Source organism: Microtus pennsylvanicus, chromosome 4 (genome assembly GCF_037038515.1).
Source record: "Microtus pennsylvanicus isolate mMicPen1 chromosome 4, mMicPen1.hap1, whole genome shotgun sequence".
Classification (NCBI taxonomy): Eukaryota; Metazoa; Chordata; class Mammalia; order Rodentia; family Cricetidae; genus Microtus; species Microtus pennsylvanicus.
The window spans coordinates 93,710,635-93,727,964 of record NC_134582.1 but is presented as its reverse complement, the minus strand read 5'-3'; the positions used below and the strand labels follow the sequence as shown (position 1 = coordinate 93,727,964).

General features: G+C 45.5%; 1 protein-coding gene across 2 annotated transcripts in view; it reads right to left on the bottom strand.

The window, feature by feature from the left end:
- Positions 1 to 3,642: 3,642 nt before the first annotated feature.
- Positions 3,643 to 17,330, bottom strand: part of Ssr1 (signal sequence receptor subunit 1) — a 29,044-nt gene continuing 15,356 nt past the window's right edge. Inside the window, exons 8-9 of one of the 2 annotated variants that reach the window (XM_075969865.1) lie at positions 15,369 to 15,426; positions 3,643 to 4,417 (exon numbers count right to left, since the gene is read on the bottom strand). In XM_075969865.1, the coding sequence (XP_075825980.1) occupies positions 4,393 to 4,417; positions 15,369 to 15,426 (83 nt within the window). In that variant the 3' untranslated portion in view covers positions 3,643 to 4,392. Of the gene's footprint in view, positions 4,418 to 15,368; positions 15,433 to 17,330 lie in introns of both variants that reach the window. The other variant, XM_075969866.1, reaches the window with a different exon arrangement.

Genomic DNA, 17,330 nt, shown 5'->3' with positions numbered 1-17,330 from the left:
TTGATCTTAGGTCTAGGCAAAATGACAACAAGATAAACCATCACGTTGGCTTAGGCAAGAGGGAGTCGGGCTGGAATGGAAGGGCGCTAAGAAGAGCAAGGGCGAGCTGCTTGGCTGGAAAAAATAAAGACGAGGGCTAAGGCAACACACAGTGTCGTAATTTGGGGCCTGGGAGAGATGAGGTCATGATAAGAGGAGGAAGCCTACAAAGGACCTGTGTTGATGGATCATGAGATTGCAGGTTGTGGCTTGTTTGAGACACCCAAGTGAACCTTGGCTAGCAAGTAAGGAAAATCTGAATCAGGCCAGCTCTGATACAGATAAAAGTGTCAGCCCATGTAGGAGTCCATGTGTCAGCCTATGTAGGAGTCCATGTGTCAGCCTACGTCATGGGAGTCCATGTGTGAGCCTACGTCATGGGAGTCCATGTGTCAGCCTACGTCATGGGAGTCCATGTGTCAGCCTACGTCATGGGAGTCCATGTGTCAGCCTACGTCATGGGAGTCCATGTGTCAGCCTACGTCATGGGAGTCCATGTGTCAGCCTATGTAGGAGTCCATGTGTCAGCCTACGTCATGGGAGTCCATGTGTCAGCCTACATCATGGGAGTCCATGTGTCAGCCTATGTCATAGGAGTCCATGTGTCAGCCTACGTCATGGGAGTCCATGTGTCAGCCTACGTCATGGGAGTCCATGTGTCAGCCTACGTCATGGGAGTCCATGTGTCAGCCTATGTCATGGGAGTCCATGTGTCAGCCTACGTCATGGGAGTCCATGTGTCAGCCTATGTCATGGGAGTCCATGTGTCAGCCTACGTCATGGGAGTCCATGTGTCAGCCTATGTAGGAGTCCATGTGTCAGCCTACGTCATGGGAGTCCATGTGTCAGCCCATGTAGGAGTCCATGTGTCAGCCTACGTCATGGGAGTCCATGTGTCAGCCTACGTCATGGGAGTCCATGTGTCAGCCTACGTCATGGGAGTCCATGTGTCAGCCTACGTCATGGGAGTCCATGTGTGAGCCTACGTCATGGGAGTCCAGACAGTGGCCTTATGTGCGACAGACCCAGGTACTCTGAGCCTAGCTGCCACACTCAGCTTCCTCCCTCCCTGTTCTTTCACTGTCCAGCAGGTACAGCACTGATGGTGACACGCCAGGTCACTTTGATACTGAATTAGCTGTGCAAACTGAGAAACTTGTTCTTGTGACAGACCAGGGGCTCTTCCTCCTGCCCAGTCTGAGCCAGGGCGCCTTGACAGGCCACAATCCATACGTGTAGTGGATGAGCCAGACATGTTTCCCTATCTGGAAAGAGCAGAAGAGGGAGACGGACTAGTCAGCCCTCCCAGTCCCCAAGTTAGAACATTGGTATGTTGACTGAGCCTTAGACTTAGTTTTCTTTCCCCAACAGATGGCTCCCAGGACTCAGTCCTCAGAAGACTGGACCCCAGGATGTGTTCCTAAGAAGTGGTCCCAAAAAGGTAGACCCCAAGAGGATGGAAGCCAGGAGGTTGGGAATTGAGCCCCAGGAAGGCTATCTCCAGGAAGCAGTCCTCGAGAGGAAGTGACCACCCAGAAGGTGGTCATTAGGAGGGTGGTCCCCAAGAAAAGGTGGCAGTGTAGCCAGGAAGGGGACGACTGTTCCCTGCGAGTCCTCTAGGTGACGCAACTGAAACCTACGGAGCTGCTGAGAGCCACAGCCAGGAGTGAGTCCTGCGGGGGGGGGGGGGGGGTGAAGTAGTTAAAAGTTAGTGGAAAGCCCTGGAAAAGAGGTCCTTCCAAAGGAGGTGGCTTGGGGCCACCCCGTCGACTCAGTGGGTGTGGGTACCACCCTGCCATCAAGCCTGAAGAGATTGATTCCAGGAACCCACATAATAGAAGGAAACAACAGATTCCCACCAAACTGTCCTTTGAACTCCATACACCAGCTCTGGTATGCGAATTAACCAAACACAAAATATTTTTAAATGTAATATTTTTTTTTTAAATCAAGAGGTGACTCCAACAATGTCCACTATCATCTTCCAGATGGGGAAGGTAAGGCTCTCCTTTTATCTCTGATTATGGGGAGAGGATGTAAAGTCTCCCCAACATGACCTATCTAAATACTTCTGTCCATTTTGCGAAATTATCACTTCTGGGCTGGAGAGATGGTTCAGCCAGAAAAGGCCACCAAAGCCAACAAGCCGATCTCTTGCATCCACATGGTGGAGAGATCGGCTCCCACAGGCTGTCTTCTGACCTCCCTTCACTTGCTTCAAGTGGCACATGCATGCACACAATAAATACAGACAAAAGAAAGCCAATCACTTATCAATTAGGTGTGCTTGCACAGGTCTGTAATCTAAGCACTCAGGAGTGTGAAGCAGGGTAGCGAATTTTAGGTCATCCTGGACCACAACAGTGAGACCCTGTCTCAAGACAAAACAAAAAAGGTTAATCACTGGCAAGGGTGACGTGGGGGCTTACCCCCAGTGGAGGGCCTGTGGAGTGGGGGCGGGACCACTCAACCCTTTGTGAGGTCCTCAGGCCCAGCCTGAGGACGCTCATGGTTGAACATTTCCTCAAACGGTCATGGAGGTTTGGACACATCATCCTTGCGATGTGTCACTCTTGTGGTATGTCACTCTTGTGGTGTGAATCTTTATTCTTCTAAAAGGGAAGTGGGCGATGGAAAACCCCCATAGCGATTTGGGCTGCGGCCTGCTGTGGTGATGCTGGGTGCTGGCGTCCTCTGTGGGCCTATTTTGGAACTGCACCTCATCCAATAGACTCCGGCTCAGTTCTCCTCCTGTCTACGGTGTGAGCCCTTCATCAAGTCAGACTCAGAGTAGAGTGAACGCCAGCAGGCGGTCAGGGATCACTAACCAATGGGTGTCTGTTTTGTGTCTCATAATCATGCCATCTATTGGGTCCTGAGTTCAAATTTTGGCATTTAATTGAGATGAGTCTTACTATGTTGCCTTCTTTGGCCTCTAACTCCTGAGCTCAAGTATCACCTGTGTTCCCAAGAGCTTGGAAGGTGCAAACATGTTCGTTTGAATCTTAGATAAAGTGACCATGAAGTTAGGAAAGACAAGTGGGGTGCTGGCCACCCTGCTGAGATGCAGCAGCACCCTGCCTCCCCAGCGGGAGTTTTTTTTTCTTTTTCTTTGTGTGTTTGTTTTGTTTTGTTTTTGAGACAGGGTCTCTCTGTGTAACAGCTCTTGACTGTCCAGGCTGGCCTGGAACTCACAGAGATCTGCCTATCTCTGCTGGGGTCAAAGGCCTGTGCCATCACCACCTGACTTTTCTATTTTCTTTTTTAATGCAGGCTCGTGAGCCAGCTCTCTGAAACCCCAGAGTTCGACTTAGGCTGGTGGTGTAGGGAGAGGGGTTATTTCCAGAGGACCCAGATGCATGTGGTTCACTGGCAGGGTTGGTGACACAGCCTGGCTCTGTGTGCCTGTGTCCTGGACCAGACACAAGGCTGCTTCCTTCAGCCAGTGTGTTGCTCCCACCTCCTCCCACGTTCACACCCACCACCCCAAATGTGCTCTTCCCACGAGTCCCTCAGCAATATCATTGGATACACCTGGGAAGGGGGATTGCTTTCACCTTTGACCTCCCAAGGCTTGGCACCCAGCAAGATTCACACGTCTGTAAGCCTTTCACATCAATTTATTTCCATCCAATTTGATCCAAAGCAATTCAACTCGGTTCCCAACAGCGTGGTTCAAGCTCACGGCGAGCGTCAACACACAGAAAACAGCCCGAGAGCCAGCTAGGGGAATCTACATTTGTAGGAAGCAGTACTGACTCCGGTGTCTGGCTCAACCCCACCAGTGGGCCCGTGGAGTGGGGGGCGGGGCCACTCAGCCCTTATGAGGCCTCCTGTAAGCCCAGCTGAGGATGCTCATCACAACCATTTCCTCAAACAGTCATGGAAGCTGCTGAATTGTGTCCAGTGAAGGAGGTATGCTAGCTCGCTTCATAGACTCCTCTGTCTCCCGCCATCTTTGTCATGAGGACATAGATGGTGTGGGGACACGAAAGCCCGCTGACCCAAGTGACCCTAGAGCTTGGTCTGAGGCTCCTCCATTCCTGGCTGGTTGGGCTCCTCCCCTTCTCCACACTAGCTGTCAGTGCCGCTGGACTTCCTGGGAACACCCCACCCTGAGACAACACCCAGCAGCGGTTGTTCATCGGCCACAAAGCCCTGGTGACAGCCATTCCTAGCAGCGACGCCACAGAGGGTTCAGCTGAGCAGCTGGTGCTGTCCTAAATCTCACAAACAGCAAGCCGGTGCTGAGAAGACATCCGGGGACCACCGGTCTAGGCAAACTTCCAGAAGCAGTTGAGGCAGGCACGTCATGCACCTGAGACAGCAGGATGGCCGAGCTGCAGGATTCCCTCAGTGTGTGTCCTTCTTTCTGCGCCTGAAAGAACAACGCGAGAGGGTGACCTAAGAGGTGCTCTCGGCCACTGCTCCGGTGTCCAGAGCTTGTGGGATGGGGCAATGGGGCCTATGACCATCTTAAAGGCATCTTTCTGCTGCTGTGTGAATCTGAACACTTCAGAGCCTGGGACTCTCCCCTATGAAGACTCAAAGAGAAAAATCTAAGCCGGGAGGTCAAAGTTATTAAAATTGACCCAGAGTATGAGCCCCTCCCAGAAAGAAGGTCTAATCAGCGTGCTTCTTCACTGAGATTTAGTCACTCACGCTTCAGGAGGGACCTGGTGTGGAAACAAGCTTCACCACATTGAGGCCTAGAGCAGAGGCCACAGAGGACTCTAGAGCAGTAAGGACCTTTGCTCTAAAAAGCAAATCAGCGCCTGACCATTTTCATCCCTTCACCCACTCAACAAACTTTGAGTCCCTGGCTCCAGACTAGGAGCTGTTGTAGTCGCTGTCCTAGGGAGCAAGATATGACCCTCTCAGCCGATGGCAGCGTTCACCCCCTGAGAACTCAGTATGAGTGAATGAATCCCTGTGCCTGCAATTATGGAATAGACAACCACCCTCCAATACGAGGCATAGTTCAGGAAAGCTGTGTCACAGGTAATGAGAGAAACTAGCAAGACAGCTCCGTTCATAAAAGGCCTGCCAGGCAAGTGTGGAGCAGAATTTGGATCCCAGACTCCATGAAATGCTGGGTGGACTCAGGAGGGACAAGAATAGCAGTCAGAGTGAATCAAGGCTCTGGCAGCACCATGGGCCGGGGCCACAACCACCACTTGGGGACACTGGCATCTGGCATGCACTTTTTAAGCAGGCAGGAACCAGGTGTGTCTGTGCACGCTTGTGTGGGCTGGGCAGCTGGCAGCGTGGCTAACTACACACACAGGAGCAGCCCAAGATTGCTCGGAGGGAGGACGAAAGAACTAAGCCTTTTAAACAGGTCACCGTTTGGAGAACAAAGTTCAAGCACTCCTGTTAGCGGTAGACACACGATCACTACTCGCACGGGGGAGAAACGGGAAAGCTACGGTGGGCATTCGGATCAGCTTTCTGTCATGCTGCTTTTTTTTTTTTTCAAAAAAAGTGAAGGTAAACCCAAAGACTTAGAACCTTCATTGGATTAACTAGTAACTCTACTGTCCCTCCCTGACAGGCGACGGAACAGGCCGTAAGTCAGGGGACTAGAGGAAGGTTAGCCATGCAGTAAATGGGTGGGCGGATTCAGGTAAGGGTTCATCGCAGCAGCTGAACCAGTTAGTGCACCGTCATCAGCCAATGACTGGAAACCAACTGCTCTGTTCTCATGACATCACACGCATAAATAAGAGCCTGTCCGTGGCAGGCAAAGCAGAGGCATGGTTGGCTTGCTTTGCTCAGCTTGCTTCTCTTGGGGCAGTGGTTCTCATCCTTCCTAAAGATGAGACCCTTTAATGCAGTTCCTCATGATCTGGTGACCCTAACCATAAAATGATTACCGTTGCTACTTCATCACTGTGATTTTGCTGTTATGAACTATAATGTAAATAGCTGATATGCAGGAGATCTATATGTTGCGACCCATATGTTGAGAACCACTGTCTTGGGGAGAAGGGATGAGTCTAGAGGGCACATACTGCCTGTGACTGGCCGCACTATGGATGGCCTGTGGGGGAAGGATTTTATTACAGCTACCATCTTCCTACGGACAAATCGTTCTGGTAACCAAGGGCATTTCACTGATGGTTTTCTTGATAAAGCAGTATTTTCTATTCTTCTGTAATGTGTAATTTGGAATGGGCACATCACAGGCATGCTGTGCCAAGGGCCAACTGGCCTAAGTAGTGTGTGTTTAGGAGAGAAGTCTTCCCAGGTTTCTCCAGCTTTCAGGCAGTATGAACCAGCTAGCTGGCCCTGGGAATGGGTGGTTCAGTCACTGCCATAGCCTCGATGGGCAGCAGAGGGCAGCAAAAAGACATTATGCAAACTGGCCTCAAGGGAGCCTGGGATAACTCCCACATTAAAATGTTTTCTTTTTAAATTTTTATATTTTTGTTATTATTGTGTGTGTGCATGCATGTGCACGCATGCACCATGGTGTGTATATGATCAGAGGACAGCTTTGTGGGGTCAGTTCTTTCCTCCCACCATATGGGATCCAACTCTGACTTGCTGAGCCATATTGCCTGCCCAGCAGTACCTTATCATTTGGAAGCTCCCTGAAGGGCAGAATACAGAAACTGACGTTCATACACATTTAGAAATGTGTGCATTTTCTTTGTATTTTGTTTGCTTGTTTAGTTTTTCTCAAGACAAGGTCTCTCTGTATAGATCTGGCTGTCCTAGGACTCACTGTATAGACCAGGCTGGCCTCGAATTCACAGAGATTCACCTTCCTCTGCCTCCTGAGTGCTGGGATCAAAGGTGTAAGCTACAACTGCCCTGTTTTGTTTTTTTTTTTAATTGAAATTTAAAATTTATGGTGTGTGTATGCGGGCACCTATGTGGAGGTCAGAGGTCAAACTCTGAGAAGTTGGCTCTCTACTTGATTCTGGCTTGTGCAGCATTTCTTCTTTAATCCTCTGAGCCATCTCAACAGCTCTAATTAGGTTGTCTGAGACAAGGGCTCACTTTTTAGCCCAGGCTATCCTTTAAACACCCAGCAAGCCTCCTGCCTCAGCCTTCTGATTACTAGGATTTTTACTGTATCTGTGATCAGCTGGTACTTAGTTGTGAATATTTGTGACCCCACTAGTCTTTGGAAGTGGAACAATGGAGGGGCTAAACTTTGACCGTTTCTCTTGTCCCTCTCCTCCCGCTACTGTCAAGGTTAGTGGCCAGCTTGTGCTGTCTGTGAGGGGTTAGTGATTTTTGCTTGGCACCACCTGGTAATGCCTGGCCATTATGCACATAAGAAGGTATCTGTCGTTACAACTTAGTTTAGAAACATGCTTTTTATACTGAAGCTACAGCCGCGATGCTTCTGTGGCTTTTCTAGAGGCACCCGATGGAATTTCACAGGAACCTCTGCCAGCAATCAGGAGGCCGTGGCTGCCATTTCTTGATCCCATCAGCTGTTTGCAGACTAAGGTGCGGCAGCTTGCAAGGTCCTGCCTGAAACCCTAAGCACGGAGTGCAGACGCCTCCTCTCCCCTGGGTTTTCAGTGGATGGTGACCAGGAGGGAGTTTTGGTTTGGAAGGAACTTTATATGGAAGGCAAAACAATCATAGCTCAGGATACACAAATGAACCTGTGTTTGAATCTCAGTTTTGCCGCTTAATTTAGTGGAATTTTTTAAAAGTCAAATTAACTGTAACTTTTAATTTCCTTATTTGCAAATGTATCATAGTGTGGCTGTGTAAAGAATTCCTATCATCAAACAGCTGCCACTCAGGTACTATTTGAAGACTCCATCTAGAGACTTTGCTTTGGTTGAGCTGGGTGTGTGCAGTGTAGGGCCACGTCCATCTGAGGCAACATCCCTAGGCCTTCAACAGTTCTGGTCCTAAAGCTTACATCTCATAAGGGTGAAACAATGTTAAGGACCAGGAGGAGGAGGACAAGGACAACAAAGGAAGGTGTGTGATGAGCACAGGGGGAAGTGTCGCAAGGTAAGCTGGTACCGCCCCACTGCTGGAGTGAGGCTGGAGAGGGTGTGCAGGTGAGGGCAAGGCAGCGAGGATGCTCTCTCTAATGGAGACCCTGGCGCACCCTGCAGGCCACAGTGGTGCACCACAGCCACAGGAGTGCTCGCAGGAAGTCAAGGTCCTGACATGGCGGGGCAGGGAGGCGGCACTAAACTGAACGTGGGGGCTGGGCTAGTGCAGAGCAGAGGGGAGAATGGGACATTGGCAGTTCACAGCAAGGATGACATAAAACACCCGCAGGGGCTGCCTGTGAGCAGTTATCCCGACCTTCAAACAGGAAGTGTGATAACACATTTTAGGCATTGGCTCACTTTTCATTTTGGTTACAAGAAAGCTATCTGTAACTGCTTTGAAGATCACACTCATCTTTGGAGGCCCAGATAAATTCAACATTCATATTTATTGCTTTCATTATAAAATATAAGCACTTTACAAACATTTTGAAAAAGAAAAAAAATCCACCGCCCTAGCACAGACAGCATCAGCATCCTAGGTTCTCCCTAGACTTAGCATTTAAAGTTAATCTGAAATTTAATACTGTTCCAAACATTTAGAAGAAAACATAAAACATTGGCTCTTATAGTCCTTGTTTTTCCTAATTCTTCAGAGCATGCTCTTCTTTCACAGAGAAGGCTGGAAGCATCAGTTATAAAACCACATTCTCCAGGTTTCCAGCCGCTGCCAAATGACCTTTCTGTGAGGAACATAGTGTGACTGTGCGGAGCAGAACTTGGAGAGGCACCTGGTGCTCCTGTCCCACTGGGTGTCCAGGTGACAGCAGGTTTAACTGGTTGCTCTGTGATGTGTGATTATTGGAAGCCCACTCTTAGTATCAGTGAGAACGGGAGGAGGGTAGGTCTTGGAACCCTCACGAATCTTTTATGGCCATGATCTGCAAAGTCAACAGCCCAGCAGCACATGTGAAGTGTGTGTGTGTGTGCGCGCGCACATGTGTACATGGGAGCAGGTGCAGTGCAGAGGATGGACCCAGGGCCTCACACACCCTAAACAAGCTCGCCACCACTGAGCTCCATCCCCAGCTCTTTCCAGACAGGATCTCATTAAGTTGTGCTGGCTGGTCTTGAAATTCACCTTACAGCCCAAGCAGGCCTAGAAGTCACAAATCCTCCTGCCTCAGCCATCCGAATAGCTGGGATTAAAAGCCTACATCATCAAGCTAGGTATAAAATTGTTAGTCCACTTGACTTGACACTACTTTGTTGTCTGGAATGGCAACATTCTTGTATGTAGAGAATGCGCTAACTTTTAAAAACCTAATTCTGAGAAAAATAATGATCAAGTTTGTAATTTATTTTTAGACAGGATCTCACTACATAGACCAGGCTGGTCCAGAGCTTGTGAGAGATCCACCTACCGCTACCTCTTAAGTGCTGAGGCTAAAGGCATGTGCCATCATACCGACTCTATTGTTTGGTACTTTAGGGATCTTTGTGCCTCTCATCTCTCAAGATATTACAGCGAGGCTCTCCTGGTCAGCAGTAATGATGGGCATGCCTTGGAAACAGAAGCAAAGCAGTTCCAGAGGTAGCACCTTTACGTCCTGGGCTCACCGGACTTAGCACAGTAATCTTGATATTCATGTGGAATGCATATCGAAGTTGCATGAGAATTACTGGTTCATTACTCCCATTTTCACTGAACAGACACAAAAGACACCCAAAGAATACCTTCAGACACATCACCATGGAGAACACACTAGAACGCTTCCTAATAAATGAACCTGCTTGAAGCACACTGCGGGAAACCACAAGCGGGGAAGCGTTAAGTTAGAATAGCACCTCCAAGTCTCCTGAAGGGAATCAGGAAATAGAGAAGTGATTTGAATCAGAGGTATCACAGAAGCAGAGAGAACAGAAATCTAATGTTCATTCGCAGCAGAGCTAGGGTTAGCTGTCATTCGTTAATTAAGGCTAGACAAAAGGGGAGCCGCGCTGCTCAAAAGTGACCCAAGAGCTGCAGAGAGCCATAGAACATGTTATTGGCCTGGGGAAAGAGACTAACAGGTCACAGGCAGTTAGAATGCCCCTAAAGTAAACAATTTAGAGCGAAGAACCCAGGACTGAAAACCCACCAACATGAAACGGTGGTGGTGAGAGATGATCGCATGCTGAAGTTAGCTATCAGCCAGCAGCACAGCCCTGGACGGGAAAGTGGACTTAAGGCTAATGGAGACCAGGGAACTGAATGGAGATGGCTCTGGCCACGCGAGTGCCACGAGACCCTAGAAGAGCAGGCTTCGCCAGGGCAGGGATAAGTCAGAAGAAAATTGAAATGCTGCAAGCCCAGTGAAGGGAAAGCAAGGAAACAGCACAGGGGACATTCTGACAAAGGAGAAAAAGCAGACACAGTGGAAGCAGGAGGAGCTGCAGGGCTTAGGATGAAGCTTTCACGAAGCAGGCAAAGTCAGAGATGGAGAGGGTGGTGTGAAAGGAAGAGTCCATCTAGGGACTGAGAACAGTCTACTACAGAAAGTCCTCCAGAACCGTTAAGGTTCATACAGTCCTGAGGGTTGTCACTAAGACACAGGGGAGCCTACTGTGTGCACAGTGAACACACACTCATCAAGGGATTCCTTACACCTCCAGTTGAGTGCTAGGCAGCAACTGAACACAGAAGTAGGTGCCCCAGACTCCCAGAGGCTATATCGCATGCCTGATGACTGAATGAACATGAAGCAAGGACTCGATAAATCTGACTTGAACACCTTTATTTATTGGCACTAGGAACTGAACTCAGGTCTTGTGCACATGAGCCAAGCACTAAACTATGAACACCATTCTTCAGTATTTCCCATCCTCTTGTCTAAAATGCCTTCAGACTGCACAGGACAACTTTGGGTATCATCCTTAGGAATGCTGTCCTCCACCCTTGAGACAGCATTTTCATATGGATTCATATGGATTCATGAGCTCAAACCCAAGTCTTCATGCCCGCCACGCCATTGTCAACTTAGCTATGTTCCCAGTCTGTGTTGCCTTTCCTCGAGACGTTGTCTCACTATGTAGTTCTGATTGGCCTAGAACTCACTAAGTAGATTAGGCTAACCTCAAATGCAGAGAGCCACTGGCCTTTGCCCTTGATGCTTCTTTAGGCAGTAACAGGTCTCCACCTAACTGAGCTAGAGACTGTCAATACACAAGTTCTGGGGCTCACAGTCCAGCAGAGGGAGATGTGACACCAGGAGGACAACTATCACAGGCACACACAGTAGTCTGTATAAAGGAAAGCAGAGAACAACACAGGCACAAATTACATCTCTGTGCCTTGAAGACTAAAGACCTAACCTTTGGGCTTTCCTGGTACACTGGATTTTCTTAACAATGTCTTACTGTGCCTAAAGAAAATCCAAACTGAACAGAAACTAGATGACAGGTCTTGTAACCCTAGACCTGTCCCCACCTGCTTGTGTACTTCAAACACCTATTACATCTCTAACATGAATATGGATAGTTCAGCTAAAAAAATCCAAACTGCTTTCATTTTTTTGAAACAGGGACTTGCTATGTGGCCATGCTGGACTTTGTCATGATCTTTCTACTTCTGCCTCCCCAGTGCTGGGATTACAGATGTACACCACCACACACTGTCAGAAGACATTTTTTAAAGAATATAAACTCTTTACTAGGGAGACATATAAACTATATTATTTAATGAAGACTAAATGTTAGGGTATTGTGGTTAACTAAATTATAAAAATTATGTAACCAGTTCAAGTAATTTTATACACACACACACACACCACAAGCAAGGTGTAAAGATGCATTTCTGCAGTGCCTGTGAGCTAAGTGGCAAGTGTGTTCAATGTGTACATGGTATAAGACATCCTGGACATCCAGTACCAAAAGCCATCTCCACTTTCTAGCTGCTGGATTCTGGAAAATGAGTATTTGCAAGCTGCCCAGATGCTTGGTTTTATAAAATTTCCATGCTGCCTGGAGTACAGGGAAAGAACACAGAGGTTTTCAAAACAGGTATCTCTGAAGCCTCCAACTCACTTAAATTCAGTGACTTTTCCCCACATACTACCTGAGAACAACGTTCACCAGACAAGCTTCCTTCCCACTCCCTTACAAAGGCAACCACAGGGGACCAGCATTAGTGGGTAGCCCCCACACAATTCCACCATCTAGAAAAGACCCCCAGAACTTCAGAGAGAACCACCAGTCTCGGTTTTATGTAAATGAAAAAGTAATAAAACCATGTAAATATCAACAAAATTAATACCTGGAATCAACCATTGCTTAGCTATCTGCAATAATTGCTAAGCCCTATTCTCTCCTTTTAGAAAGTGCTCTGCACAGGTGTTTTTTTCTGGAACACATATGAGAATAACCATGAAACCCAACATCACACATTCGCTGCTACCAGGAAACATGGTGTTAGGTGCTCTTCACTAGCTGAGTAAGGGAGGACTAAGAAATACAGATCAAGTATACGGACTAGCTCTATGGAATAAATGCTGCCCACACTGTTAAGTGCTTCGACTGCATCTAGAAATAGTCTTAATTTAAGCTAACATACAATTTTGGAACTCAAAAGAAAAACCAAGGGTCTAGCCTATCAACCTCTTGATGAGAGTATATATATATTGTTCTGAGCTAAATTTGAGTATTTCACACCATACTGTAGGAATTCAAGACCATCCTGAGCAAGGCTGTAAGACCCCATCTAAAAACAAAGAAAATTCATGACTCAAATGCACTACCAAGCACATTTTCCTTTATCCCAAGAGTATGAACACCTTTGCCCTACAAGAGATGAATGCAGGATGTCCTTGCATGAAATGTCATCTACTGTACCTCCCAAATCTTAGCAATACTGTTCCAATATTGTATCACTTGCCTCTCTCCCTAACAATTCTAGGCTGAAGTTACTCCACCTACCAAAGTCTGATTTTCTGTTGTCACCGCTACTCTCAATTCTACCTGGTTCTTTCCCCTTAGGCTTTTACAAAGTCTCACCGCTCCTAAAACTCCTCAGGCAACATTCCAGGGGACAGTTTATCTGTCCCAAGTCCCTTACTACAAAACATGATTCAAATGATGAAGCTATACAACCAGAGTGGGAGCCATGCTTTATGACACATTATTCTCAAAGGTCTGGGTCACAGGTTTGATACACATGATCCTTAAATTCATTTAACAGATTCTGAAACCCACTTGTTCAAACAAGATAAATTCTGGAACTAAGGCTGATGATGCAAATGACTATATTGAAACAAAAAAGAAAAAGCGTTTCATCCAAGTATTTACATTTTAAAAAGACATTTAAAAGTAGACTACCTATTAAGTGTGCTTGAACAAACCATGTGTGGAATTGAATTCCATTCATTATGGAGTTAGTTTCTGCTAAATACTTACTGATGCTATAGTAGGCGCCTGGCATTTGAAGACTTGAGTTTCAGCTGTTCCCAGTCTCCACTAAAAAGTAATACATTCTACACTCCTGAGGCTCTAATCTGGGCCTCAGAAACAAAGAGCTGGTGTATAAGGCTCAGGGATGAGAACGTGGCGGCTATAAGAGTGGTCTCTGCAACTACCCATGTTTTTACCCAGGTGTTTAGTCAAACTCTATGGGCCATTTAAAGGTTTTAATTATGTATATCTTACTGTAGTATGTTACAGTAGCTTAACAAACGCAGATATTCACAGAAGATTCTGGGAAATGCTTGAGAATGAGAAGCGTCTCCTATATTACATCAAGTTAAAAACCATACAGTTCCTCAGGCCTCAAAGCACCTTTTCAAAATAAACTGATTATACAGCTCAATTAAAAACCCGCACACATCATATTACAAGCATAGAAAGTTTACAGTTCAACAATGCAAACATAGGCAATTTGACATTTCAGCCCCTTTTGCAACGTGATTAACAATTACAGAAGACCTTCTGTCATTATTGGCTTTGGCTTACATCTTACACAGCTTGGAAGTTCTGTTTTCTGTCTATGTTTTGTTTTGTTGTTTTCCTGTAGGTGTGTGGGGAAGGGATTGGACCTTCCAATAAAAATGAGAAGAAGTCAGGAATAAAAGAACCTATTGAAATTACTACTTCCTTGTAATACACCAGGGAGAATATGGCTAAAACACAGAGCCAAGTCTCTTACCCAATCACACTCAATGTTAATTTCTATTAAGTCTGACAATAATGTCAAACTTAATTCACTAGTTTAGGCAAGAGTAACTTAAGGTATTGTTATCAAAACCAACTTAATTTTGGTCCCGAAATCGTTAAGTCCTTAAATTTTGGGAACTTTTCACATTAACAAAGATAGCATGTAGGTCAACAATCAAAACCTCAAAAGATCAAGTTAAAAGATAAACCTTGTAACAATTTTAAATCTATCCAATTAATGTTTTTGTAGATTAGGATTAACTAAAATGTACCCTGCCCTGAAAATTTGATCCCCTTGGTCTGTAGACCATGACAATTTTTAAGATTATTTTTAAGAACAAAAAGCTCCGCTTAAACCCAACAACAAGCAAAGAAGCAAGGAAAGGAGGTCACTCCAAAGCTCTCACAAGTCACAAAGAACAACAGACAACACAACAACCCAGTTTGCACAAACATACTATTTTTTGTTTAAAAACAAAAAAAAAACAGGTATGGAATTAGGATTTATACACCAATATCAATAGAAGTGTCAGGTTTCACAATTTTGTTGCTTAGAGATTCCAAATTCTTTGACTGCATCGGTAAGGTAAGTCCTGAAGGCGTGCACACAGTAAACTGCAGCAAACACCCGACAACATGCCTCTGTTGCTCAGACAGCACCCGCACCTGCCTGTGCCTTTACAATATAAGCTGTAGCAGACAGCAAGCAAAAGGCCAGTTTGTGCCATCAATTCAGATTTGATTTGAATAAGCAAATTATTTCCTCAAAAGGCAGAACATCTAAAACTACACTGGGGAAAAGTATCAACTGAGCTTGGGGTAAAAAATCAGAAAATATCACAAGGGAGGCAGCAACAGCGCTTTGCTGAGTATTCTAAAGGCGTGTTTCAGGTAGTTTGACAATGATTCTGGTAAGACAACTGCTCAGACACTCACACCCACACAATTTAATGGCTTAAAAAAAAAGAAAAACCAAATTTGTTACTTTAAAAAAAACGAATGCAGTGCATTTTCAGCAAGATTATCGCCACAGACTCTGACTGCTCAGTCCACACATAAGCAGGAGTTGCCTTCTATGGTGATAGGGCTTCTCTGCACTAATTCCCATCAGGCTGAAAAACATTAGGGCAGGGGAAGCACAGACTGAATTGTTGCACAAAGAACATTTACTCATCAGATCCCACTGATCTCTTCTGTGCCCGCTTCCTGGGCAGCCTTCTTGGAGAAGCTTTATCTGAAAGAAAAAGCAAGAAAGATGCTAACTCAAGAACATTTTGTCTTTTCAGCAGTAAACTTAACACACACATGCGTGTACACATACATACACCATGTGGCAACAAATGCCTCTTACCTAGCTCTAGGTTTTTAAAATAAGTTAAAAATATCTTTCAAGGGTAATACCAATTAAAATAAAGTTTCATACTTGTGTAGGGAATGATCTGACAATGGATGCTGTGCTACTGCGAACACTATGCAAAAGGAAGAATTTGAAAGTACTGGATAAACCCAGGCATGGTGGTCCACACTCCAGTACTTGGGAGGCAGAGGCAGGAGGATTGGGAGTTCAAGCTAGCAAGGGTTACTATGAGATTCTGCTTCAAAAACAAAAACAAAAGCTTAAAAGGTATGACACACTTGGAGCGTATTTATGTTGGGCACTAACATCAGATTTAGTATTTGTGGGTACATAAGTGTTGGCAAATACACAAATCTAACTGCAAGAAGCAAAGCAAAGGGCATTAGTACCTCAATGCTAAAACCACTCCGAGACACAGCCTCTCTTTAGAATTTAACAGAAATACATGGGTGTTGAGTTTCTTCTATTCTATAAAAGAAATAGTCTATATGTTTCTTTTAAAAACAGGACCAAGATGGGTATGGTGGTACATTCCTGTAATCTCAGTTCCTGGGAAGCTGAGTTTGAGGCCAGCCTAGGCTATATCTAATAAGGCTTTTTCAAAAACAGGTTTGACATACCGTTTCCTTATTTTCTAGAAAAACTCCGCACCAGGAAGAATAGCTCACTGTGAAATAAGCTATTATTTTTTTCAAAAAGAATAATGAAAATGTATACGGCCTGTGACATGTGCTAACTACTGAGGCAGGATGATCATATGAAACAAGGTACAAGGCCAGGTTGGGCAATATACAAGACCTGTCACCTCCTCATCACCACCAACTGATTTCTGCAGATTAAAAAAAGTAAAAAACTGGAAAAAGATACTTTCACCAAGGTGTGATGTTTATTTATGAAATGAAAAAGAATGCCTAACAGTCTTTTTCTTAAAAGTTACTAGGACAGAATACATTTTATAATAAAAGTTTATCGAAAATATCTAAAAACAGCTGGGTTGTGGCGGTGCAAGCCTTTAATCCTAGCACTTGGGAGGCAGAGGCAGGCAGATCTCTGTGAGTTTCAAGCCAGCCTGGTCTACAAAGCAAGTTCCAGGAGAGCCAGGGCTGTTATACAGAGAAACCCTGTCTCAAAAAACCCAAACAAACACCCCCCAAAAGATCTAGTAAGACTGAACCTACAAGTCACATAAATAAGGCCTCCAAGAGGGGTTGTTTTTCTTGCCTAAAAACTCACTTCTAAGCAAGGACACGTATTTCCTAGGGAAGAAAACACTTTCTTAACAGATTTTCCCCAAAGATAAGACTAAGAACTACTTTCTTTCCCAAGTGACCAATTTCCAGATTATTGTAAAAAATAAGTAAGAAGCTAAATATTTCATCTCTGAAGATTCAAAAAGCACCCACAATCTAACAGCCATCAGTGTGAGCAGTTAGTGATGACATGTGACCATTAAAATCCCAGTCAGCTGGAGCACGGTAATGAGAGAGGGGGGAGGGGGAGAAAAAAGAGTAGCCCAAGGACTTTTGATGCCTGTTTCAGTTTCCAAATAAAATTCCATTAAAAAGACAGTCAATTCAGCTAGCCTTCACCATGATGACCTGCTTAGGCTAGGCAGCAGACAGAAAAAGAAGTCTGTAAGACAGTACCTTGAGGTCATTTGGGTTTAGAAAAAAATCCTTCAAATACCTCATCAGCAGAAAAAGCATTCTGTTTAAATAAAAAGCAATCACAAATGTATATCATGATTTTTTTTTCAGCTACCAAAGGGGAAAAAA